At 40.3% G+C, this 26,055-nt stretch overlaps 1 protein-coding gene across 1 annotated transcript in view; it reads right to left on the bottom strand.

Moving 5' to 3' along the window:
* The window catches only part of THSD4 (thrombospondin type 1 domain containing 4), a 209,720-nt gene that overhangs the window by 151,569 nt on the left and 32,096 nt on the right, over positions 1-26,055 (bottom strand). The window contains exons 4-5 of the mRNA XM_056499785.1: positions 25,371-25,783; positions 14,979-15,642 (exon numbers count right to left, since the gene is read on the bottom strand). Coding sequence (XP_056355760.1) covers positions 14,979-15,642; positions 25,371-25,783 — 1,077 coding nt within the window. The remainder of the gene's footprint in view (positions 1-14,978; positions 15,643-25,370; positions 25,784-26,055) is intronic.

The following is a 26,055-nucleotide window of genomic DNA, read 5'->3' as shown; positions in this document are numbered from 1 at the left end:
TGAAACACTCAGTGTACACGCCTTCATAACTTACTAAAAGTTGACCACAGCAGCTTCTTATTCTTACCCTGTGCTTCCATACCATATTTCCACTTTTCCTTTTGTATTTCTACATGCTGCTATTACAGTCACTGCATGACTTCATTTTTAACTCATGCCTTCAGATCCTGAGCTCCTGCAGCTGGTACAGGAGTTTTGCAACTAAAGAGGTGCTTCTGTACAGGCAGGTGTGCACACACAGGTATTGAGGCAGGGCAGGTTTTACAGGTGGAAGTAAGATCCTTCCTTAGGTCACTTGCAATGCACACCTTTGGCAGAGCAACCTTGTTTGCATGTGAAGTAAATTCCAAAAGCAAATACAAGTTAAATACCAAATGACTTTGCTCTGCCTGAATCCTCACATTACTGCCATTACAGCAGAAGATTACTCTGTGTGTGGGCACATACAAAGGGGAGAAAGACTTTTACCAAATACAGGGGGTCAATTAGAACAATTTCTATGCCTGGAGAAAATAGGCAAGCTTTGGGCACAGATGCATTTTTTTCCAAAGCTTTTAGAAAATAAAAATTACTACTAAAAATACTACTCAAAAACAGTAGAAATCACACAAAGTACTGGACTAGAACAGCAGAATATTTTTTCTATATGACAGAGTTAAAGGGAAAGCTAGAGATAACATTCCATGAAAACAGCACAGTCAAATAACTGTGTTTTCAAAGGAAACAGAAGAGAATCACTAAAAACAAATCTTGTTGCAACTGCAAGTCAGTTTTCTAAAGTCTGTACAGTAGGAAAGATTGGTTGTCTTCTGGGGAACCTGGGCACACCAGAGATCTCAGAGGAGCTCTTGCTTTGTACCCACCATCTCTGAGAGAAGATGCTTGTAACTGGATCAAAGAGACATCAGAATCAAAAGTTTGTGAGTGGGCTATGAACTGTACCAAAGTCATTTATCTTCTTTTAAAATCTTCATCTTCTATTAAAATCATGGTAACAAATCTTGTAGAATAAACACTCTTGCTGGCCAAGCAGCCATCTGTGCTTCTTCGTCCACCCTTCTGAGATCTCCAAGTGCATGCAAATACTGCTTTCCTCAACAAACCCTCTAATTAAAAAAAAAAGAAAAGGAAAAAAAAGAAAAGGAGAAAAAAAGCCTTCACTGAAAACAGGACCATGAACCACCACATCCCCTCTGGAAGGGTGGGACCAAAAGCCTTTCTAGTTCCAAATGCAGAAAGCAAATCTATATTCCCACAACTGAAGCACAGCTCCTTCCGTGAGTGGCACAGCAATGCAGAACATTTATTCACCATAGCCACCAACCAAGGCAAGGAAATGTATTTTTCACAGAAACCAATTATTGCACGTATCCTAAAGGTGAAGGGACAGAACCTGAGCTGGCATAAATTAAGGTCACTACACTAAATTACAGCAGAACAAACATCAGTTTGCATCAGCCAAGAAGTCAGCCTGAAGGGTTTCTTTCTGGAATGCTTCTCCCTTTTTTTTGGCACACATTTTCTACCAGCCTATTGTGAAGTTTAGTTGCTTCTTGTTTTTCCTTTTCTGACCCTTGAGCTCATGCTCTCGTGTACCAGTATTTCTGGCTCATAAACCATTTCCTGTACACCCCACTCATACCAACTGCAGGCAAGGCATGAGTAAAAATATCAAAATATTCATTGCTGTTGCCAACAAATAGTGACACCCACTCCTTTTAAGATCCTTTTTATTTAGCTCCAATTTCTGTTTTTCAACTTACTAACAGTTGCCCACAAGACAGAGACCTCAGTGCTTTAAAGCAGGACAAAGGACAGACAAATACACTAAACTCTGTGTGAATCAAGCAAAAATCAGAAGGCTAACTCAGAACATCTCTGCTACTTTAGAAGCCCCAAGTCAGTTGCCCTTGATTTCATTCATCAAGGTTTAATTGCAAATTAAATTTTGAGGAAAAATTTGAGCAATCTGGTCTGTGAAAACACTTTGCTTTGTTCTTTACACAGATTATATTAATTTCTATTTTTAATGTCTTCTAAAATATTCTTTAGCTGTCAAGTACAACTAGGCAAAATCACTACATTAATCACCAAGGCTTAAGAGTTATATTATACTCTGCATATATACTAGTTAACATCTCTGCTCCATTTACTAACCCCACCAAAATTGTTAATGCACAGTTGAATGCAATGACAGCTTTATACTGCCTACAGCTCAGCCTCCCTGAAAATGAAATCCTTGAGCCTTTCTCAAAAGACCTAAGACTGCCAGGCACTTTCTCTTGGCCTCTCTGGCTTTTTAGCAATTTTGTAGGCAGAAAAGTACTAAAAATTAAAAAGTATGATCCTATACAATCAAAAGTGAAGCTTCAATACAGCGGTTCCTGTAGATTCTAATTTTTTATTTATTCACTGAGAGTACAAGCTATTTTTACACTTCAATTTAATTACTATTTCTGTAATCTGTAGCTTGACTAAATCTCCTAAAACACAGCAACAAGCATGTGATAACAAGATGGCAAAGACAGGTCCTATTTACAGAGTCCAACAGCTGTCCCTTCCAGAGCTCCCAATTTGCTCCCAGTTCACAAAAGAACTGAGGTGAATGAGGACACAGCCCTTGGGCCCAGCCCAGTCCAACCCATCCCAGCCCAGCCCAGATAGAAACTTTATACTTTGGAAACAGTAACTTTATTTACGCCTCATTTATGACTCAATTTCTTCTGAAATATGCAGGTATGAAAGTAGCCTGAGGGACAGCAACTCACAGTATTTTCTTTGCCCTGTACCAATAGAGTTTTCTCAAAATGAGCTGCTGGTACAGTTAAGGCTGTAAAACAAAGAAACCACCCTGCTAGCTTTTGAACTTTTGGTTAACATTTGAAAAGCACACTTTTAAACAAATCCTTGACACTTGGTTTAATTAAAGAAGTGCTGGCAAAACACCAGAAAATCATCAGTCTGCCAGCAGATGTGGGGGTCACATCTGCCATTAGCAAAGCTGTGCTGAGATAACACACTCCTGGAAATGTGGAAAGCTTTGGTCCTCTACAGGCAATTAAAACATTGACTAAGATTTCTGGCAATGTTTCATTCTTATGACCTACAGTAACTGGCAAATGCTTTTTACAAGGCCCCATATACCTTCTCGATTCTCCAGGTTCAGACATAATTCATAATTAATATTTTCTCTGTGTGCAATACTACATCTTCAATTAAATCCAAATAATCTAGTTCTACTCTTGTTTTCATTTTTGTAGTGGCTCTATATAATCATATTAATCCTTTGGCACCCCAAAGGAGAAACACATCTCCAAAGGAAAAGAATTTAAAATACTGAATCTGAAAATTGTTCTTCCTTTTGCAGAGCTTACTCTTAAATGCATTGTGTCCTTCAATATGCACAGTCTATAAATTCCAGTTTTTTACACAAGAAGCCACCACATCTGCAGTGAACTTTGAACTTCTGCTCTGAACTGGTGGTGTCTTGTTTCCCCTGAAACCTACAGAAGTTCCAAGTCCATGTAAGAAAGTGGAATGTGAGGTCCTTCAAATGTGAATTTTCCAGCTAAACTGTTTCTCTTTGCATAGCCAAGGACCATGCTTGCCCCTTAGGTACTACCTCAAACCAAGGCAACCTAGTTTTGTCCAGCTGAACACACACTGAAAGAGAGCAATGATCCATTTTAAATCCTGGAGACTCTCTTATTTCCCCAACAGTTCTAATTTTATAAAATGGTAAGAGAACATAAGGACAACTGTCTGCCAACTAAAAAAAAAAAATTTAAAAAAATATAAGAGACACATTAAATATGTCTAGATGTCTGCGGCACAAAATACCAGACACAATTCAAATGGATCTGATGCTCCTGAAAAACCAAAATGTGCAAGAAACTTTGAAATGCATGTAAAGAACAGCTCTGCAGTAAAAATAGTGCTAGCCAGCTCTGGTTACAGTGCAGAGGCACAGACAGTGCACTGTAAATGTCTGGCCTGACATGCAATGAGAATTTCCATCTGGGAATGCAGAGTATCTGCACAAGTTTATGAGGAAGGAGCACCTGTACTGGCAGACTCTGCACTGCCCCAAGCCATGAATTTACACCTCTGTGTCTGCTGCTCTGGAGACAGGCAGAGCAGTGGCAGCCACTGTGAACCCTGATTGCTTCACTAGCACAGCTTCCAGCCCAAGCAGAGCCTGTGGGGTGACAGCCCTTCTCCTGCCCCTCATGCCTACCAAGGGCTGTCACAGGTGGTAAAGACCTCAGATGTGAGCACAACACAAAATCACTGTATTTCTACCCAAACCCCATCCAGGCAGCAATGAGCTTGGATTTGGATCAGGGCAGATGGGCCCTGGGCAGAGCTGGCTGCCCTGGCATGGGCTGGGAACTGCTGCCCTCCCAGCCTGCAGCTCGAGAACCCTTCTTTCCATTAATGATTTCAGTTCTGCAACAAGAAGGTTCTCTGAATTTAACTAGAAAAGTCTTTGAAGTGTTACCCAAACCTGATCTTTATTAACTGCAATCTATCAGACACATAAGGCATTAATGCATAATGTGGCAAGTGCATCTATTACTGCTTTATGTTTTTTCCATTCTGTAGCACTTTACATCTGAAAATGCAGTCTGTCTAATAATGGGGAAGAAAGCTCAACCAAACAGATGGAAAAAGAAGTATTTCTGCTTAACTTCACAGGTTTGTGGCTTTTTTCTTTTTAAATTCTCACTGACAGATCCATCTGATTAAAATAACTTATTTTATTTCAGATTTACAGCAACTTGTAAAAGATTCAAGTTCAGTTTTGGTTTTAAATAAAATGTTAGTCACTCATCCACCCCACCTCCACAAAGCATCTCCAATGATCTAATGTACATGACTGGAAACGTTTGGAACTACTACCTTAGGAGGGGCTAATCAAGGAGCTATAATAGGAAAATTAACAGTACATTTTCCTTAGCAATACCAAAAATGTGTCAAGAAATACTCCAGTTCTGTTTAATGCTAATTTTACAAGTACTATTCCAAAAAAAACCCAAGCAACCAACCAACCAAAAATTCCTGAGAAACAGCAATTGGTTTCTGTAAGATGGAAGTTGAGCAATCAGAAAATGGAAGGCAAATATTGGAAACAGCCCATGCTAGAACAGAATATTATCTGGTGTAAAGGGATACACAGGTATGTCTGAAAGTAAGGCCTATGGCAATTCACACCTGTGAACTGAAGACTGTTGCTAGTCTTTTTTGATCTAGCAAAAGACCGGATGACTGGTCTTTTTAAAGTTGGAGGTTTTAAAAATGTAGTTACTATTTTACTGCCCCAAATTTCTTTTAGTACTCAGGCCCCTGAGCAAAAAGCTACTTCAGTATTGAGATTGGAGTTTACACAGAATATTCTTTCCACACTCCCAAGCAAGCATCAAAAGCTTGCCATTTGCAGCAGAAACCATAATTGCTGCTCCTACAGCTGCTGCTCCCAGTCTCAGCAGTGCTATCACTTTTCTATATAAATATGCTGCATTAAAAAATCCCACTGGTACAAGAATCCCTCCAAACAAATACCTGTTTATAGAAACACTACATAGTGATCAAGGTGCCTGAACTGCATGCTGCTGCCTCATTTAAGGGGAAATCAATGAAAAGCTATTTCCATTTCACACAATCTCTTCTCCTAGGTCATGTACTTCAAAGAAAAATAAAAAAGGCACCTCAAACCAACTGGCAGATATATTTGTCTTATTTTAGAATTGTTTATATACAGCTGCAGCTGATGGCACTGTCCATTTACTGATGAGTTTGTCCAACTTTAACCTCTTAGGCTAAACTTTCTGCTCCTGTTATCTGTTTTAGTATCTTTTTCTTTTTTTTGACTGAAGTGTTGCATCCCAGAATACATTTGAAGGAAAACAAAAGGGAAAAGTGTTTTATTTTTTTCCCATGCTGCCAATATTCTGGGCTTTTTTTCCAAATGTAAGTGCCTATTCTATTTTAATGAGTGAAATTATGTCAGCCAGGAAATTGGGTTTTTGTCAAGAATGCACCCTCTGCTTTTTCTGTGGAAATCCACTCAAGTATAGTCAGGCCACAAGAATTTTGAAAATAATGCTGATAATGTACTTTGTACACATTCAATCGAAACTTGCTAAAAGTTCTGCATCTAACCTAGAGGAATAATCTGTTTCCAAGTGTGTTTCCTACCTGAGGCTCCAAGAGGCTGAGAAGCCAGTTACTGGAAAGTGCTCCTGAGGTCTGCAACAGGGCTGAAAAGGACTGAAAATTAATACATCTCTCTTCTGCTCTTATAACCTCTTGAGTCTGTATCTGAAATGCATGGAATACTTTGGAAAAACAGATAAATCTTGTGACTGGCATTCAAGAGATGAGGCTGGATGAGCAAGTCAGCTGAAGAAGGCACTGAGAAGAAGAAAGTGAAACTGGATGAAACTGGAAAGAAGCAGGGAACTAAGAAGAAAAAGGAGAGACTGGAGGCAGAAGAGATGGGGAGAAAAGATGAAAAGTATGAGCAAGGTACTAAGAAAGTAAGAAATGTGACTGAGGAGAAAATATAATGGGGCAGCTCTAGCCAGAGGGAAGGAACAGAGGTAGGCTGTCCCTGGAGAAAGAGCAGAAACACCTGTGATGAGAAAAACCTAAGCACACCACAGCAAAGCATTTTCACTGCCCTGTGGTACTTGCAGGGGGCAAACTCCCTCTGCCAGTTACTCAGCTGCAATGATCTGAGGAGTTCTGAGAATATTGATGCATCACATGATGGCATTCTGCTTTTGAAGGCTTTTTTGGTTTGCTTAAACACTATAAAGTCACAGAGCCTTAAAAGAGTGTTTAATCTCAAGTTAGAGACTGTCCATGCAACTGCTGTATCACTTGGCTCTTTCTGCCTGTGAGGTCAATTCCATGACTGCATACCATTTTCCCCACGTGATCTCTGACTCACTCAGTGTGCAGAATGGACTTACTCTGGGGAATATTTAGCTAGAAGGGTTATTTACATAATCTCTGTCTCATTTACTGTAAAACCTAGGAGGTATAAAAGGACATGCAGAATAAGGAACATGAAGGACAGTCTGCAGCTTCTAGAATAATAACTGGAACACCAGTTTTGAGGGAAAAAAATGTCACCTGTGGTGCAATTACTTAACCAAATTCAAGAACTATGTACTTTCTGTTTTGGGGGTCTGACTGAAAACCTCTGGACCTAATTTGCAGATGAACTGCCAAATCATAATTACAGTTTTGGCAATGCAAATTTTGCTTTGACTATTGTCAAGTGATAAATATGATACTGAACATGGGGAAAAATGCAATTCAAACTACTTGACAAGCAGCACTAATTATGGATCACTTCTCTTAAACCTCATTCTTCCATATGTCAGCTCATTTCTTGCAACAGGTCGTGCTATCACACAGCAGCTTTGTGAATTTTAAAGCAAGGACTGCAGTAAAGCATCAACATTAAGTCCTCAGAGAAGCCTTTTCTCCTCACCTTCTGCAAGGAGCATTTTTAAGGCAGGGAGCCAAAGGCTGAATTAAAAGAGAATAACAATGAGTAGTGTATCACTCATAACTAAGCACTTGATCTATGCAGAGACCCTGCAGCAAAATAAAATATTATCAGATAATTAAATAGTTTTCTCAACACAAGAGTTACCAGAGGATTGCTCACAAAACTCCATTTTTGAGAGCTCTTAACCTTTGCATATTTGATTTTGTCCTTCTAACAGCCTTTTGCTGCTCAAACTAAAACCTCACATCATCCAAAAAACCTGTCCTCAGAAAGTGACCCAAACTGAGGTCTCAAAAAAGCCATCAAGACCATCAGTATTCCTTGCTGTCTTTAACAAAAGAAGATGAAAACAGAAATTCAGGAAAAGCAGGACATGGTTTGGCTGGCAGCTTTACTGAATGCTGCAGCCAAAAGCCAGAGCTGCTCTGCAGAATGAGGCAGGGGATGTTTCCCTGGCCTTTTCCCCCTACAGATCACCCAGTGCCTCCCTAACTCTGCTTGAGAGACATAAACAACACAGGATTGGTTTCTTCCACAAATGTAAGTCAAGACTTTGAAGATAAACAGCCATACTAATTTATCACTAGAAAGAAGCTCTAATTCATGAATTACACTTGTATGTCTCTACATGTGCAATATGCTGAGGTGTTAGACAGCACAACTGATGAAGGAGATGAAATACTAGAAGAGATGAGACAGAGCACACCAGACTGGTTTGGGTTGTTATTTTTTAATCTCACCACAATTTCAATTATTCAATTCATCTTTGCATTGTTCTGTAGGCAGTTAATGTATCACATGCCAAAGGTTTGTTCACCTGCTCTGGGCACTGCAGGGCTTGCAGTGCCTGGTTTCTTTTATACCACTTCTGGGAGAGAGGGTTTGGACTTCCATCCCTAGTCTGTGGCTGGGTAAATGAACACATGCTTGCTAGACATAATTTGACATTTATGTTATTTTGGCAATTTACTGTTTCCAAGCCCTGCTTAAAAATTCTAAAATTAAAAAATAAAACAAACAAAAGCAAACAAACAAACAAACAAACAAAAAAAAAAAAAAAAAACCAAAAAAAAAACAAAAAAAAACCAAACAACAACAAAAAACCCACAACCCAAGAGAAACACAAGAAAACCAACACGTCCCCTTTCCCCAAAACCTGCAAAACTAAAAGCTCGATAGCGTCACTAACACACAACTTTTTCAATATCCATAGCTTAAGTTTGGCAGCTTCTCCTGCACTTCCTCCACTCACCTTGGTCAGTACAAGAGAGGACTGGGATTGTACAGGTGGTAGTTTCACTGCAAGTTCCTGTATCCATGTTATGTATGTTCCTTTCCTGCTATCTGGCTTGAAAATGTCCTAAACTTATGCACTGATATCAGCAATAACTGAACTAATATCCTAAAAATACCAGAAAAAAGCTACTCCTTTCATGTGCCAAAGCAAGACACCGAAATCTGACAGACAGTGGTTTTTATACCTGTAATTAATGGGAATAGCTAACAAATATTCATAAAAACAGCATTAAAAAGGTATTTGCAAATTAACCATGACATTTTCAGCTTCCTCTGCTTTGAAAGCCTGGATACAATTAAACTAACATATGAATAAAAAGCACATTTCTTGTTCAAATTATGTGAGTGTTGAAATATTCCACACCGGAATTTCAGACAAACACTTTTGTCAATATGAATTGACAAGAAGAAACAAGGACAAGCTGGAATGCCTTCAAATCTCCCCCACAATACTTGCCTATATTGATAAATGACACCACTCAAATTTACAATTACTATTAAACAAAACTACAAATACATCAGGAATGCAACCATCTGGCTGCAACTCTGAAGTCCCAATTTTCATTGATGAGCTTCCTCTTTAAAACTTGGCACAGAAGTTACATCTGAATGATAACCAGGCAACCTCAATCACCCTGTTCTCTGCAGAACAAAAACCCCTGCTCCATTTCAACAAGCATCCCAATGAAGTTTCCAAATCATTCCACAGGATTTTGAGTGCTAATGCTGCTATTCTTAACTGATGAAGTGATGGAATAACTGTGGATCTTTTTCCTCTTTCCTTTTCTTCAAGACACATGTATTCCATTTACTCTAAGAATTAGCAAGGTAATTTCTCAGACAATTCCAATGAAACCTCCCATTTAAAGTCCACCAAGAAGTTAGGAAAGAAAAGCTTTAGGCAACTGATTTGTATTTTGATTTTGAGGCACTTAGATGAATTATTAACATTTTTATGTCACACTGCTATTACACAAAAAGGAGGGTCTGAATCTTCAGCTATTCACAGACACAAATTCACTCCACTTGAGGAAGACTTCTCCAGCTACATCATGCAACCCATACAACAGGCTCAGAATTTCAAAATAAACCTCACAAAAGAAAAAGGCTCAGTGCTTCCTGCAGTACCATAAAAATACTGAAGTATTACTGTTAACCATACCTTTTGAAGTACTCTTCTACATTAAAAAACAAGAAGATATATATTGGGAAGTTGACAGAGTACTCAAGCTAAGTTGTGTAAAACAGCTAACTCTGTGTTACTGCCACAGCTACAAAGCACACTTGCATAATAAAACTCTTGGAGAGAGCTTTTAAAGTTACCCCAACATACTTTTCCTGATGATTTACGGCAGACAGTTTCCCATAAAGTTCTAATAAAAATGTCATAATGCAAAACACTTTCTAATACAAGGTTCTCAGATACTGAAGGGTATGGCACATAACCACAGTGCAGAAATAACACAGGAAACAATTGTGGTCCAAGAGCTTCATCAAAGGTGTCTCTCTGTGATTATGACAACGGACCAAACTGCATAAGACTCTTTAAGAGCATTATCTCTGTGCCAGCCTCTGGTTAGTTCAGCCTGTACTGGTGACAAATCATTCTGAATTAACATTTACACACCTCTGCTGCAAATAGCAAAACATTCAAAAAGAAAGATAGTACAGCCCAAAGTAATGCAAGCTTTCCAAAAGTTTCCTATACATGCACAGAATGTCAGACTACCAAACCTACACACAATCCCACACTGTTTGCATGGAAAATTCCTCACATAAAGTCAAGTTTAAATTTCCTCAGGAAAAGATATGTCATCTTAACCCCACTTTGCCACTTATGTCAAACACCTACTCTATGCAAATCTCAAAATGAGAATAAATAAACCCTCCAGTAACTCCTTGGGAATAAGAAGGGGCTTTTCAGTCTTTAAAAAAAAAAAGTTCACCTAAAAATACATAGGCTTTTGTGAGCCTTCACCTATATGTGTAAGCATCCCAACTACATTAAAGAGTGCACACTTGCAGCACCCCATATCAATTCTGAAAAGACTTGTCTGAGAATTATATTTTCTGTTCCATAAAAAATTAAACATTTCCATTTTTACCTTAGCTAAAACTTGAAACGCTGGAAATGTTTCAGTTTCTATGAAGTGGAAAATTTTCAAAACTGCTTGGGCAGAACACAAGTGAGCTGGTGGATGGCCCAAGATCCCGGTGCCAGGGGACCCTGCCAATGCCCACCTATGTGCTTAGGTGACAGAAAAGCACATCACTGTTTAATGGACTCGACACATTCCTGCAGAACATTGTAATTCTTTTTAATTAGGGTTACATCCAAAAAAAGCCTTTCAATGGCACAGTTGTAACTCAGCATCAGTATCATCAGTAAGACTTTTTGGAAAATCAAATATTTTAATTTGTCCCATCACGACAGAGCTGAGGATTGATCCTGAGTCTTTCACCTCACTCATCTCTTCAACTGTAAATCCTCTTTCCATTTCCAAAACTGTCTTTTCAGATATTTTTGCTTTTCTTGCTCAGGTGCTATTCTCAAAAGCTCTGCACTCAGGGGCACAGATCCAAGCAGAGGACTCTTATTCAGAGCCAAAAGCCAAATTTTCCATAGCTGTGCTACCACATTAATAGCAGGCATAGCTGAAGAGGCAAGCCAAGAAAGTAAAAGCAGTCATTGTCTTCTGACTCTATCTAGATACTTCTCCACAACACAACTGACTTTTTGCTAAACACTAGTCACATCAAATACTGAGAAAAACAACACAGTGTAACGGGAGACATGACAGTAATCCACATGAACCAGTGGGCAAACCAGCAACTGAGAATGGAACTGGACAAGCTCAGCAAAATTTAATCCATAAATATCTCACTGAGCCCTCAGGAGTTACTCTTCCATACATTTTACCTTGACTTTTCCAAAGTCCTATAAGAACTTCATCAAAAATTCACACCTCACACTACAGTTAATGAAAATTCAGATTTTACATCCATTTAGTATCACTCTTCATGCTGAAACTACCTTAAGTAGTCTGGAATATCCAGAGCAACCTGCAGCCTGGAGTTGGTTTACAAATATATTCTCACACATTCAGGCACTCATGAAGAGCCAGTGACTTGGCAATGCTCAAGACAATTAATTACAGAAAGTGCTCAGTAAACAAATGTTCCATTTGAGTTGCTTCCTTTGTTCTGGTGACAAACCCACAAAAAAGGTTGAATTCAAATTCTACTTCAACCACACATGCATGTAATTCTTCCTCCTTTAATGCAAGGGAAAATAAGGGAGATTTACTCACCATTCCCTATTTCTGAAGGAATAGAGACTACATTGGAAGAATCCTATTGTATTGCAGGTAGCTTATGGCTTCAGTTAGATCAGCCAGAGCTCTTTGTGTGGAAGAAGAGATATTTACTGCCTGTTTCCTGCCAAAAAGTGTGACAGGTAGCTGTGTGTTCTGAGGTGAGCTTGTATGTAAGGTGCTGAACAGGGGAAGCCACTTGTATAATAAGAAAATAGATTTAATGACCTGCAGGAACACTTGAACAAATACAAGCACTTCTGAGGCTCTCCCTAACCAAACCTCACAAGTTTGCCTTTTATGAATCATCCTGTCAGTCATGTGAAACCACTTCAGCTGTCAATGAAAAAGCAATAAATGTACAATAATGAGGAAATGACCTAGTGGACCAAGGCAGATTAACTTAATTTGTTATTAATTAGTTGCCCTTAGGAGAAGCTGTAGAGGGACTGGCCAAACACTAGGATAAGGGTTAACAGAATACTTTCAATAAATGAGATTTTCACTTTTTTTGGTGTGTGTTCCATGAAGAATTGAAGAAAAAAAAGAAATAAAAAGATACTGTTCTCTGCTTGCTGGCAAGACCATTGGTACATGTCGCTGCTGATAAATTAAATTAAAGCCCGTGTGCAGAAGCATTTAATCAGGAAGAACAAGCAAACAAAGTGAAACACTATCAGCCTTGTTTTGCTCTCATCCTGGCCTTATACTAAGACTGTTCTTAGCAACCTCTTTTTTATAATTACATTAATTACCACAATCTAGGGAGAAAAATAACCCTGAATAGCAATTACAGCCTCTCCAAGGGTAACAGAAACATTACTAAATAAAGAATATCACTATGTAGAGTTCTATGCCTAGGAGAAGCTACTTGAGTTACAATTTCTCTTTGCTCTTAAGTCTCCTATACTACAGATTTCTTAATAATTTCATTCAGACAAGCAACAATGGCAAAGAGGCAGCAGCAGTACACTCATCTATGTTTTCTCTTCATCTGTTGAATTCTTCTGTTTAAACAACAGATTCTAAAACTAACCTGAAAACATTTTCACTCCTGTTCCCTTCTATCAAGAGAAATCTGCCAATGGCCAGACCACTCACCATGCTGACCTGCTTGTGTGACCACTGTCCAATCCACAAGCTCACTTCACTCTCCAGCCCACTTGTCATTCTCAACAAACATCCTGTACAAACCCTCCTCCTCCATCCCCTGGCAATCTTGGATTGCTTCCTTCTTCCACCTCATTTCTAACTTCCTCATCTCTTACCCCTTGCCCTCTAAATTAAAGACCTCTTTTCCTGGAAACAATTTTGTCACATTAAGTCAGGCAGAATACTGTCCAACTTTATGCCCTGACGTGTGAGGGATGAAATAAAGACTGGGACATTTGTGTATCGCTTGGACACAGCGAGCAAATTTAGCTCAGAAAACTTTCCAAATTAATGCCCATGCACTAAGGTCATTTCCCATTTCCTTCAGAAAACAGAAAGTGTTTTTCAAAAGAGCAATTTGTCCCAGAGGCTATTCTCAGAGGCTCAAATTAGCCCCCTTCATGTTTTCCATTCCAGACAAATACACTAAAGTTTTTTTGACATTAGGTCTTTACAATCAGCTGCTCTAGTCTCAATCAATGGACTTTATTCATAAACATAGCAGCAGTAATAACTAGGAAGAAAAAAATCTGATTTGTTTAGGTTGTGTTTTTGTTATCCTGTGTTCCATTGTTACATTTCCACTGTGCAGGTTCCACTAAACAAAACAGGATTTCTAGGTGGCAGAAGAATCAGATGTTCACCCACCCAAAAAAATATCGCCTGTCATGTCAACTTATCCAGACCTCTCCTGAACATTTCTGCTTCTAATATCTAAATACAGGTTTCTTACTGTTTGCAACACTAAGTTGGATTAGCAGGACAAATAAGAAAAACATTTTAGGAAGACATACTTTGGGAAATACTAGAAGGGCACAGGCAGAATCTGGCAATTTTAGCAGGATGAAAACCACAAATGGGGACAAAGAACAAACCTCACTTGCCTCCCACATACAATGGGAGACTGCCTGCAGCACTGAGCTACACCCAGCCAAACATTTTTGAACCAAATAATAACAGATTAAGTTTTATTTAAAAATTAACACAGAACAGATTTTCACTCCAATAAATTAGGAAGTTAAAATCAAAGCACGTAGAACTGAACACTGGTAAAAGCAGCATCTGTCACAGAACGCACAGAGCACCATGGAAAGACACTGGAGTGATCCAGGCTACTGAGGGCTCTCTCGAAATGCAGTCTCCTCGCCCCTCCCATCTACCAAAACCTGGCCATGCAAACCCAATACACTCCATCTTCACCACTGTGAATCACATACTTAAGATCATTTAAATCCACATTCATCACACAAAAATCAAAATGACAATACCGAATGAAAGTGGAAAATTTATACTAAATTCATTCCCTTGTCCCTTCACCACAATTACAACTAAAATTTTCCACCATTATTGCATTCTCTGACATTGTTCAGCCCATGTTTGTTCCACTACCTCTTTCAATTACTATCCTTATCTCAAAATCCTTCAGATTCCCAGGTTTCATCAAATTAGAACTGTACATATTGGTAGATGAAGTGACTGCTTAAAGCCCTTGAAGGTACTGTATTAGGTAACTGTAATATTATGGATCTACTTTCAGTTTTCCCCAAGACACTCTAAAATAAGTTCACAAAAATATTCATTAAATTAATTTTTTAAAAAATCAACTTAACTTGATGATTAGGTGAACATTTTGCATACTAGGGAAAACCCACAGCTGTCCAGCACACAAAACACAGGAAAAGCAGACTTACATTTGTGTTGCAGAGTTTATATTGCTTGTAGGCACCGATGCAGACGATGGCTGCAGCCCTCTGGGGCTGGGGCTGCCCCTGCAGGGCCTGGGGGCTGGAGTCGGCGCTGTGGAACAGACTCTGCGAGGCAGGGAAGGCAGGTGGGTGATAGAGCGAGGGCCCCAGGCCGCGGTGGCCGGGCTGAGGCGCAGCTGGCTCCTGGTACAGGCTGCCGTGCTGCAGCGAGGGCCCCAGGCCGCGGTGGCCGGGCTGAGGCGCAGCTGGCTCCTGGTACAGGCTGCCGTGCTGCAGCGAGGGCCCCAGGCCGCGGTGGCCGGGCTGAGGCGCAGCTGGCTCCTGGTACAGGCTGCCGTGCTGCAGCGAGGGCCCCAGGCCGCGGTGGCCAGGCTGAGGTGCAGCTGGCTCCTGGTACAGGCTGCCGTGCTGCAGCGAGGGCCCCAGGCCGCGGTGGCCGGGCTGAGGCGCAGCTGGCTCCTGGTACAGGCTGCCGTGCTGCAGCGAGGGCGCCGCTGCCGGCCCGTAGGAGCCCAGGGCGCTCCGTGACGATTGCCGCTGCCTCCGCAGCTTCTGCGGCTGCTGGCCCGTGTCAGTCTGTAACGGTAAGATGTAGGGCACTTTGCCATAGCCATACTTCCCTGGACCAATAGGATTTCTGCTTCTGTTTCTAAAAACAGAGAAAGAGAGAGAAAACAGTTACTGAATGTTTTGGGTTGCAATACAGGATGTGACTAGAAATGTGTATTCTATTGCTATTTGTTGAAGCCGGGTAGGGCAGTGATCCTTATCTCCATGGGAGATATTCTCTGTTAATGGGCCATCTTTAAACCAGGTGGGGTAATCATCTCTGTCTTTTCCACAACCCATCCTCCCTCCAGGAAGAAATCATCTGCTGCTTGGCCATTAAGTCCCTGTATGACTGTATGACTGACAAAATTACATCATCCCATTGGGAGATACTCCAGCCAGGGGAGGAGCCAAGCCTTTCCTATCTGCATAAAAACTGAGATTTTGAACACCAAGACAACCTTCTTTCCACTGGATTCCAGAGGAAAGCCAGACCTTTCCACATCATCCCTGGTCCTTCAGAGGAACACTGCACTCTTCTACAGGAGCACTGCTCCAGCTGAACCACATCTCCCTCTGCAGGAGGATGCAGCCACCATTTAATGGGACTGCTGCCAACACTCTGACTGACTGACGGGGTGTCAGGTTGGATTCTGACTCTGTCAGTGTTTTTGGGATTGTTCTTTGTAATACTGTATTTCTATTTTAATTTTCCTAGTAAAGAACCATTATTCCTAATTCCCATATCTTTGCCTGAGAGCCCCTTAATTTAAAAATTATAATAATTTGGAGGGAAGGGGTTTACATTCTCCATTTCAAAGAGAAGCTCCTGCCTTTATTGGCAGACACCTGTCCTTCAAACCAAGGCACTGAATCCACAAGCAAAGGAATGGTGAGGTATTTACATGACTTGTAATAAATATGAACAAGATGTAGTCTAGCTTGATGTATTAAGAATCTCAGAAGGCTGTGATCCTAACACTGCAGTCTGATGAGCAAGTTGGCAAAAAACATTTCTTCCAGTTCAGAGCAATGAGTGAATACAGCTGTTCTCAGTGACTTTTGCAGGTCAGGAAGGAAGACACCATTAAAGAAAAATAATTTTCTTTCTGTATATAAAATCTAGTTATGTTTTTAATATTGATGCAAAATGGACTTGAACGCCAGTGAAAACCAGAGATTATAAATTGATATACTTATTTTCTAGAAATAGAAGTGTTACAGATGTCAAGATGAAAGGGACCTTTCTTTGGGTTTGTTTTAATTTGGGTTTGTTTTCTTCACAAGTCTTATATTCTCCCAGGACTCTTGTTTGCTGGGAACTCTGAAAGTCATTTACCTCCCATTCCAGCCTTATGGCCACGTGGGGCTTTTAATCAATCTTCCTGGCTCAAGATGTGTGAAGGAGAGTGCTGATTAGCCCTGGCAGATAAGCCACCAGCACTCTTGAATTGTTTATCCCCGTTAATCTGCTTTGAGACCATGACAGTCAATGTTGAGGCAGGCTTTTGGTAGTTTCAGCAATGGTTTTTGGTACTAAGGGAAGGAAAGAAGAGCTTCCCATAATTGTACAGGAGAGGAAAGAAAAAGAACCCCTAAGCCTTGTGCCTACTTAGCCAGACCTAAATGAGAGTGAGATTACACAGCATTAGTTTTTCTTTTGCTCCCTAGGCTGAAGAAGTGCAAGAGAGAACAAGAGGAAAGCAAGTATTCAACAGTTCCAGCGAGCTGGAACAAAAAAGGGGGAAAAAATGCCACCAAGAATGGAGTTACCATCTACAGGTAAATTACTGCCTAACAGAAAAATATATGTAGAAAAGCATTACGTAATTCATGTCAGACCACAGCCAACAGACATCTCTGATCTATTGTGTTCATCTCAAGCAGATGCATAACAGTTGTTTAATGCAGATCTGACAATCTCCTTTCTTTGGGCATAATTCACATAAACACATACACTTCTTTGATTGCCTAGACAAATCTCTTTAGCACTTTGATAACAAAAATGATGGATCCCTTTAAACTTAAGCCAACCTAAATATATTCGTTATTTCAAAAAAACACATTTGCCCAGACAAGTAAGAAAATCAGGTTTTGTGATACTAATGTAAGGGTTGTAGCAAGCATGGTGATGATGATGATGATGATGTAGCATTCTTACTGTTCTAACTTTTAACAATTTCTTCCATGCTGAGAATATGACAGCTGTGAATAGTAGGAATTGGCCCCTCTTAGCACATTTGCAGTGTCAAAAAGGAATTTGGTTGTTGTAGCTTTTTCTAATTTTAGCCATAAGCAAACGTGTGCCTTGGCAAATCAATGCATTATCACTGCCTCACAAACTTTATGCTAAGAACAGTGCTTTGAACCTCAAGTGGTCTTCAAGACTGAAGCACTTTCAGAGCTGGTGGGCTGGTTATTTATATCGAATAGAAACCCTCTTTGAACTAAGGATATACAGTGTCTTTAAGATACACAGGTAAGATTACAGATTTCCTGGGCCTCCACCTCTTCTGTAAAGTGCTCTTTACACAGCCTCTCTCCAACATACCTTTTTCATTTTTTTTCCCTTTTTTCATCACTTCCTCTCTCCTTACATTTCTCCCACTGCTTCTAAATGAAGGTTCCCTGGCTTACTTCCAGCTGAAGCATAACTCGTTTTCTTTCACTTCTGATGTCAGGCAGAATAAAGAATGTCTTTCCATAAGCTTTTCAGCATTTCATTTATCTTATCTCCTAGTATCAAAGTACTTCTCTTGTAAATGAAAAACTGCAAGGGTGAACATTAGCAAAACCACTCATTTATGACAACAAGGAAGACTTGTAAAACTGCTGGAAAGTTTCTTTACAATGAACCCAAAGAAACTTCTGATTCCTCACATTTTCAATTTCACTGTTTCTGAAGAAATAATGCAATGTTTTGGAAAGGTAACAACCTGCAGCCCCAGTTTCAACAGAGATAAGGAGGAAAAAACTGCATAGGAATTACAGACTTTTTTCCCCCAATATTTTCTCCTGTCTATCGGCAAAAATCCACAAGCAGAGGGAGATGGTTTTCTTCCCTGTATTCCTAGTCACAACAAGCACTAAAGAAAGACAACAAAATCTCACCACAGATCCTCAGATAAAGTAAAAACAACACCTAGACCTTTCTTTTAATTTTGTGTAAATTTGGTCAAGGTTGAAGCTTTTTTCCAAAATCTTCAATGGCTTCCCTTACCAGAAGTCCTGTCCTGGAGCGAACATTCAGGTTCCCTAACCTGCTAAGGAAACCCCAGTCCTCAGTGAGCCTGGTCCAGCTGCACATCTGGGTAGCCAGGGCCAGGCATTCTCCAGGCTCTTGCTGGTTCTCCTCACTTGGGAATTCAGCAGCTGCCAATAATCTATTCTCTGATGTGTTTCTGGCTGTGCTTGTGCCCTATCAGCACAGGAACCAACCCAGAGCTAGCACCTACTCAAGCTGAACTTAACACTGATCTACCACCAGAAACAGAGATTTTATGTGCAAGACGAAAATAGAAGACAGGTTACAAATTTAATTTACAGCTTTATTTCCCCAAAAAAAATCCACATTATTTACCATTGCAGAAGTCTTTTAAATTATACTGATTTCTACTTTGGCACTGCTGTTATTCATTTCCATTTCAAAAAGTGCTCCAAAACTGCTGGTCTTTGACAAGAAAATTAGTTCTAAAGGAGCTAGTCCCCTTAGATCCCTATCAAAGCTCTCTGGCTTAAATTTAAGCCCTTCTACTCATCATGGTTTTAACATAACTGCTTTTTAGTAGGCAAAATCTTCTATAACTGAATCAACTACATAAATTCTAATTTAAATTAATCTATTTCTGTGGATAAGTATACCAATATTTAACCTAATACTTGAGGTCATAGCAAATTATCTGTTTTGCAGCACTAAATTACTGTAATTAATTGACAGGTTTTAAAGGACACTACCCATCTACTCATAGTTCAAGTATTTAGTACAGAGTTGCCTTGCTTCTTTTTCTGAAGAAGCTATTTCTGTCAGCAATGAAGCTATTGAAATAGTATTCCAATATTTAAAATGTAATTAAGAAAAAAAAAAGGGAAAAGAAAAAGTCCTTGGAGACACAAAATGTTAAACCAGAAAAAAAAGGTCCTAATTCCCTAAGGTTCTGTTAACAGGATCGCTGTGGGCATATATTTTATAATGTACTTTTTTTATTATTTATTGTTCCCATATAATATTCTTGAAATAATTTCAGTCATGCATTTTAATCCCTGGCATTTCCTCCATAATTCAAAACTGTGCCTGGCCTCCAATTGTCCAAGTCAATCATTTACTTTGCAGCCCTCCTACTGCTTTTAATTTTCTTTTATGCTTCATATATTACTAAGGACACAGTTAACAAGGTGTACTTTAAAAAGATTCCACCATAAATTTCTTCCCCCTTAAGTCACAAAATAAACTGTCTTACACTGTCCATAATTGTTTGTGAGTTCACACCCCACAGCATTTTACCAGATTCTTCGACAGGATGCTGTCACTGCCATCTCATTGATTGGCATTCTCATTAACTAAAGCAAGGGAAATAACTGTCTTTTTTATGTTCATGATAACTTTGGTAACCACACCATGATCTGTGGACATGCACTGCTTCCCATGTATCACAAATACATAAGAGTATTAAGATTATTGTGAGCATATTTGCCCAGAAAAATGTAACTGCTAGAATTCACAGATTTACCAACAATGTCTAAAAAGTGTTTCTTCTGAAGAAAAGATGGATTATACCACATAACAACACAACCACTGTCATTTCTATATCATATTAAGGGGAAAAGATATTTACCTTTTTCTGAGACAGTAAAATTAATGAATAAGGTCACTAACTAAACTGTCTCTTGGGGACAGATTTAATTAATGGGCTGTGGGCTACCTTAAATGAAATTTTCCATCCTCAGAGATCACCACTGATATCCCAGTTTAGCATAGATGCAGTATGCCCAGTACAATAACTTAGTATATTTGCTTTTACTGATCTCTCAGCAAGTGCTGTATAACCTCATTTATGTGACTTTCAACACTGAGATAGGATTCCAAAATTCAAGCCCAAATACTTCAATCCTCCTTTTCAGTAACACCTCTGACCCCACGCAATTCTTAGCTTCTTTAAGATTTGATTGAATAATGCAGCCATGCAGTTGGCAGGTAAACCAGCAGCAATTCAATGCAAGTAACCTCATAACTCTGCTGAGATGCCTTACAAATGCTACAGCAGGTTTGCTTGTTTCTAGCCCTCACTGACAGGGCAGTAGTTCAATGGCACATGACTAAACAGCAGCAGTGTTCTCACTTCCCCTCCTTCAGTGAGCCCAGCTCAGGAAGGGTCGAAATGTTCAGCAGTAAGAAAGCTCAGGTTATTTGCAATTATAGTATTGTGATAGGGGGTTATTTCTGGTAATCCCACTCAAAGAATGCTTGCAGTAGCATAATAAAAACTAGTATTAGTTTGGTGATAATAAGTGAGACATGAGAGCATGTCATTGGATGAATACCCAGATGAGAGGTGTGACAACAAAAAGTCAACCTGAGGCCTCAGCCATCCCAGCTAGCTACTCATTTCGTAAAGAAATGCCTCATTTGATCATTATTGCTATTAGATCCTGCTCAAAATTTTATTCAGAAGGAAAATAAACATCTTTCTCAAATGGCTTTAAATCCCCCAAGTGCTACCAAAATGAATTATTTGATTACCACTGCTGCTCTTAGATCTTTCTGGAAAACTTATCCTTAGAAAGGGATCCAATCCTTCTCTCTCTATCTTCCTTCTGTACACACACCAACCCACAGGAAGTTTTTATAACCATAGTGGACTTGGGGTAAAATCCACCACATTTTCGTTCTATGAGAGAAATAATGAAAGGAGGGATGGCTAAGTACTCGAGCTGGGTTTTGTACCAGATACTAAGAAAAGCAAACACTCATGCCAATAAATATAAAGCCTCACAGCTAGAGAAAACAGTACCTTCTTGAACCTGAAGGTCCAGCAACCACAGATTTTTCCACCTCTAGGAACCGGAATTGACTAGAACAAAATTTGCATCACAACATGTGGCTGGTTAAGGAAATAACAACAGAATTGCCCTTTTAAAAATTAACTGTAGACCTGCCAAGAGAGCGACCTACATTTGCCTGGTCAAAGCATCTGTGAGAGGTGGCAAAAGAAATACTTTCAGAAAGGAAATTCTGGTTTGACATTAAATGATGCACTCTTCCTTTCCATTGCTCAAAGGCCTAGAAATGCAAGCTGACCCTATACAGGGAACAGAGCAGTACAGCAGACTCGCACGTCAGCTGCTGGCAGCTGAATAAAGACCCAGAGCTAGAGCCATGTGAGAATTCGATGATTTTTTGGATTATTTCCTCAGTGCAAATTTCTCCTCCCACTTCTCTTCCAAATACATAAGAAATGCTTTAGGGATCCCCTTTTCTTATTGACAGACTTCTTTAACTTGCTCTATTTATGCAAGAATGCCTTAGTTATTTCATTATTCTGGTGACAATTCTAGTTTTTTTTCTTTCTGCTCTTATGACCCCAGATACGAAATACACATCGTGCTCACACAAGTGGACACTGAGGTTTGCTGCTCCACCACCAAAGCCTACGTGAAGACAAGGAGGCAGCTGTAAACATCTTACACTCAGTACATCAGTGAGAAATTGTGGTTCTGTCTTCTCCATCACCAAAATAGAGAACTGGAAATGCAACATTAAAAAAGTGCTAAAACCTAGTCCATGAACAATTTTTCCTTTCAAGATGTGTTTTCTCTCTTAAAGCATGTTATCTTTCTGCATGCCCTTATTACTTTTCCATATGTGCCTCTCAATAAAGATGTCTGAATGCTTAAATATTTTTTCACTATCTCCTCTTTCCTGTTTGTTGTGTCTGGTGTGGTCCATTAGCTAGGTGAAAAATAACAAACCAAGTCCGTGCTACAGGGAACTCAGCTCTTCAAAGCTGTGGAGTGCTCTGCCTCTGCCAGTGGACAACCCAGAGAAGCATTAGCTTTCTTTTATACTCACTTCTAACCAGGCTTCTAATGGTAGGTACCTCAAACCTCACTCTCCCTGAACTTCTCATGCAGTCCTGGTTCCTAAGGCCTAACTAAACTAAGTTTCAAAGGCTGGAAATATGAATACCCTCTTCAAAGACAAGGTATAGCAGATTTTATGATATACAAATTCTATTTTGGATTTTGCTAAAAACACCCTTATCAGCTCTTTGTCAGCAGCTCGGAAGCAGGGAGAGAACTTTTCCACTTGCTGGTAAATGATACAAACACACTGGGCTGCTGTATAGGACTGCTATTGCTGTCAAAACTCTTTGCCTTGGAAGTCATCCAATTTCATTCTACCACGGTATCAATGTGAGCTTATCTCAGTCACAGACGTCCATTCCTCTCTTATAGTTTTATGGAAGTCTGCTAACATTACAGCTTTTATATAAAGTCCAGCACAGTAAATAAAAATACCCCAAAAAGTTTCCACTGACTGTACAAATTGTGAAAACACAAGTGTTATTTAACAGCTTGACAGGAATTTCCAATATCATCCTTTTTGTGAACACTAAACACAGTTCTACCGTACAAAAATCATGTATAGAGTAACTCACATTTTGAAATCCATTTTCCATCTACCTGATAGGAATAGTAATCTCCTTTGTAAAGCAAGTTTTTACTCTGGAAATCAAGGAATACTATTAGCTTTGTCATTCAAATTACATTTTCAAATAACATTTTTTGTTCTCATTCTGTTTTTACAGTCACCACCAAGGAATCTGAAAGTTATGCAACGCAACAGGCTTTAAAACCACCAGGGACCTCCTAACACAAGATGGAAATAACTTATTATGCAAGTAAGATTAAAACACTGACCTTGAATCCAGTCTTTAGCCAAGGGGCAGAATGTGTGGGGGTGGAAAATCAACTGTGGTACAGAAGCTTGTACTGTGCTTAGGAAAGCACAAGAATTTTCAAAAGCAAATGCCTCCATCATACAGGAAAGTGAGCATTTGAATATTTCATATGGCAAGGCATTTCTTAGGAAGAAACACAGCTTCAGCTCTGCACACAGTCAGTATCATTTTGTGCTCACCATGGTCTCCTGCTCCAGCCAATCCTGCAGTGATTGTTCCACACCATTACAGCCTGTGCTGGCCTGCAGAGGCCACCAGAGCAGCAGGGGACAGCCCATGGGGGTGGAAGCCCAGCAGGGGCAGCTGGGCTGCTGCAGAGCCAGGGATTCCCATGGAGACAGAGATGCCAAGGGCCAGAGCAAAGAGCCTTTGCATGACTTTGTGCTGTTCAAGGCCAGGCTCCCAGTGTCAGCAACAGCCCAGCCATGCACCACAACCTGGGACTGTCACACTGCACAGCCCAGAAGTGCATTATAGCAAATTATTAAGTAGGAAAACAGAAAAAACAAAACATGCCTCAGCGTACTCATTTTAATACCAACTAATCTTGTCTCTGGCAGTCCCTGAGCTTCTGCAAGACCATCAGTGCCACACTGATTTCATATTCAACAGGTCTAGGCTGTCATTTCCATGGGTTTGACAGAAAGACAAAGCAGTGACAAAGGAACTTGGCAACACCAGAGAAGACCAACATCTAAATAGCTGGTCCAAATTTTTGAAACTCATGCTTCACTGAGACAGGCAGGAGCTGAACAGGTTAATTCTATTTTCAAGAATTTTTTTCAATGGACAGAGTTTCTTGCAGGGGTTGAGAATGCCCTTAGCAGCAGCAACAGAGTTCTACTGTCTTATTTCAGCCAGGCTGGAATACTGCCTCAAGGTTATATTCTTTCTTATGTTGTTAAGGACAGCAAGAAATCTTTAAAAAGGAAATGACAATTGACTGCTTCACTAGAAATCTTAAAGATGCAAATGAAAAGGAAGATTTCTTTGATCATGCTGTGGGGCAAGGGGCTGAGGTGTTTTCTATTTGGTTTGTTTTTTTTTGTCAGCTACCCCAAAAAACTTCTCTTCATGCATCTCCTAGAAGAGAGCTGAGAGGGAAAGAACCAGAGAGCTGCTGGAATCCATATTCAGAGGCATCTCCATGCCTGTTCTGCTCAGTCTCCAAACTGGAAACAAATATATTTTCCTTTCACATACATATTAAAAAAAAATATGATAGATCAGTATCAAAGTGGATAAAGAAGTGTTTCTTCAGAAGATGGAAAATTAGTTACTTATTAGTGTATCAGCACAGCTCCACCCAGCCTTAAAGACTGTTACTATGAAATTAATAAACACATATACAGCGTTTAAAATATTCTATGTGTTAAACAACCACATTTTTTTTATTATTTTCTTCAAATATGAAAATTTTCTAAAAGAGGTGGTAGGAAGAAAAAAAAAAGAGAAAACAAAAAGACAAAAAATAGAAATATAAAACAAAACTAGAGTCTTGAGTAGAAATGAAGTTAACAGACAGTTGAAAAAAGTTAATTTTTTCCCACCAATTAATATCAGACTGACTGATGAAGTTAAGAATACAATTATGGAACAGTTATTTGTTCTGATATTTAATGGGAATGTCAAATGAGAGTGCAGCAGAAAAGAAAAAATCTCTCAATAAACCGCAGCACAAATCTTTAGGGAAAGTGAGATAGCTTAGCACCATTGCAGAATAACGACATCTGCCTGGGACATCAGGTAAGCAGGGAAGGGAGGCGGTAAGCACTGCAGCAGTCGGTGTTAGACCCCCTAACTTTCCCGTGGGTGTGAAACGGCAGTGTGAACGTGCCCGGAGGCAGCCGGAGCCCGCCGGAGCCCGTACCTCTTGTCCGGCTTGGCGCCGTGCCGCGGGCCCTGCGAGTGGCGGCTGCCGCGCAGCGCCGCCCGCCCGCCCTGGCTGCTGTTGCGCGGCCCGGCCCACGGCTGCTCCTCGCTGCGGTGCAGCGGCACGGAGGTGCGGATGGCGGAGATGACGTGCCCGGGGTAGGCGGACAGCGGCTCCTCGTAGCGGGCGCTGTGGTGGGGCAGAGGCCGCTCGGAGGCCGGGAAGTGGCGGCCCGGGCGGCGGTAGCGCTCCCGGTAATAGGCGGGCAGGCAGGGCCGCGTCTGCTCCATCACCCCCCCGCTGCAGCTCCGCGAGCAGGCGGACCAGGGGCCCCAGCTGCCCCACAGCCCCGGCACCCCGGCACCGCTGTCCTCGGGCGCATCGCCTTGCTCCTCTATCCTCTGCGGGACCTGCGGACACAACACATACACTTAGCAATCGCAATTCGCACTGGAATAAGGGGGGAGCGCGAACACCTCGGTGTTCGGCCATTCACTCCGCAGTCACAAGCGAAATGGAACGGCATAGGAAGTAACTTGTCTTATTCTCTGTGATAATTGATAAAAGATTCGTATTAATCATAGAAGTTTTAGAGTTTGTATAAACCAGAATACTTATATGAGGCATGGAACTAGATAAAGGGAAATATATTATTAAAACCATTCTGTTTTAAATCCCCCTG

The sequence above is a fragment of the Oenanthe melanoleuca genome, chromosome 10 (genome assembly GCF_029582105.1).
Source record: "Oenanthe melanoleuca isolate GR-GAL-2019-014 chromosome 10, OMel1.0, whole genome shotgun sequence".
Taxonomy (NCBI): Eukaryota; Metazoa; Chordata; class Aves; order Passeriformes; family Muscicapidae; genus Oenanthe; species Oenanthe melanoleuca.
This window is presented reverse-complemented; position numbering and strand designations above follow the sequence as displayed.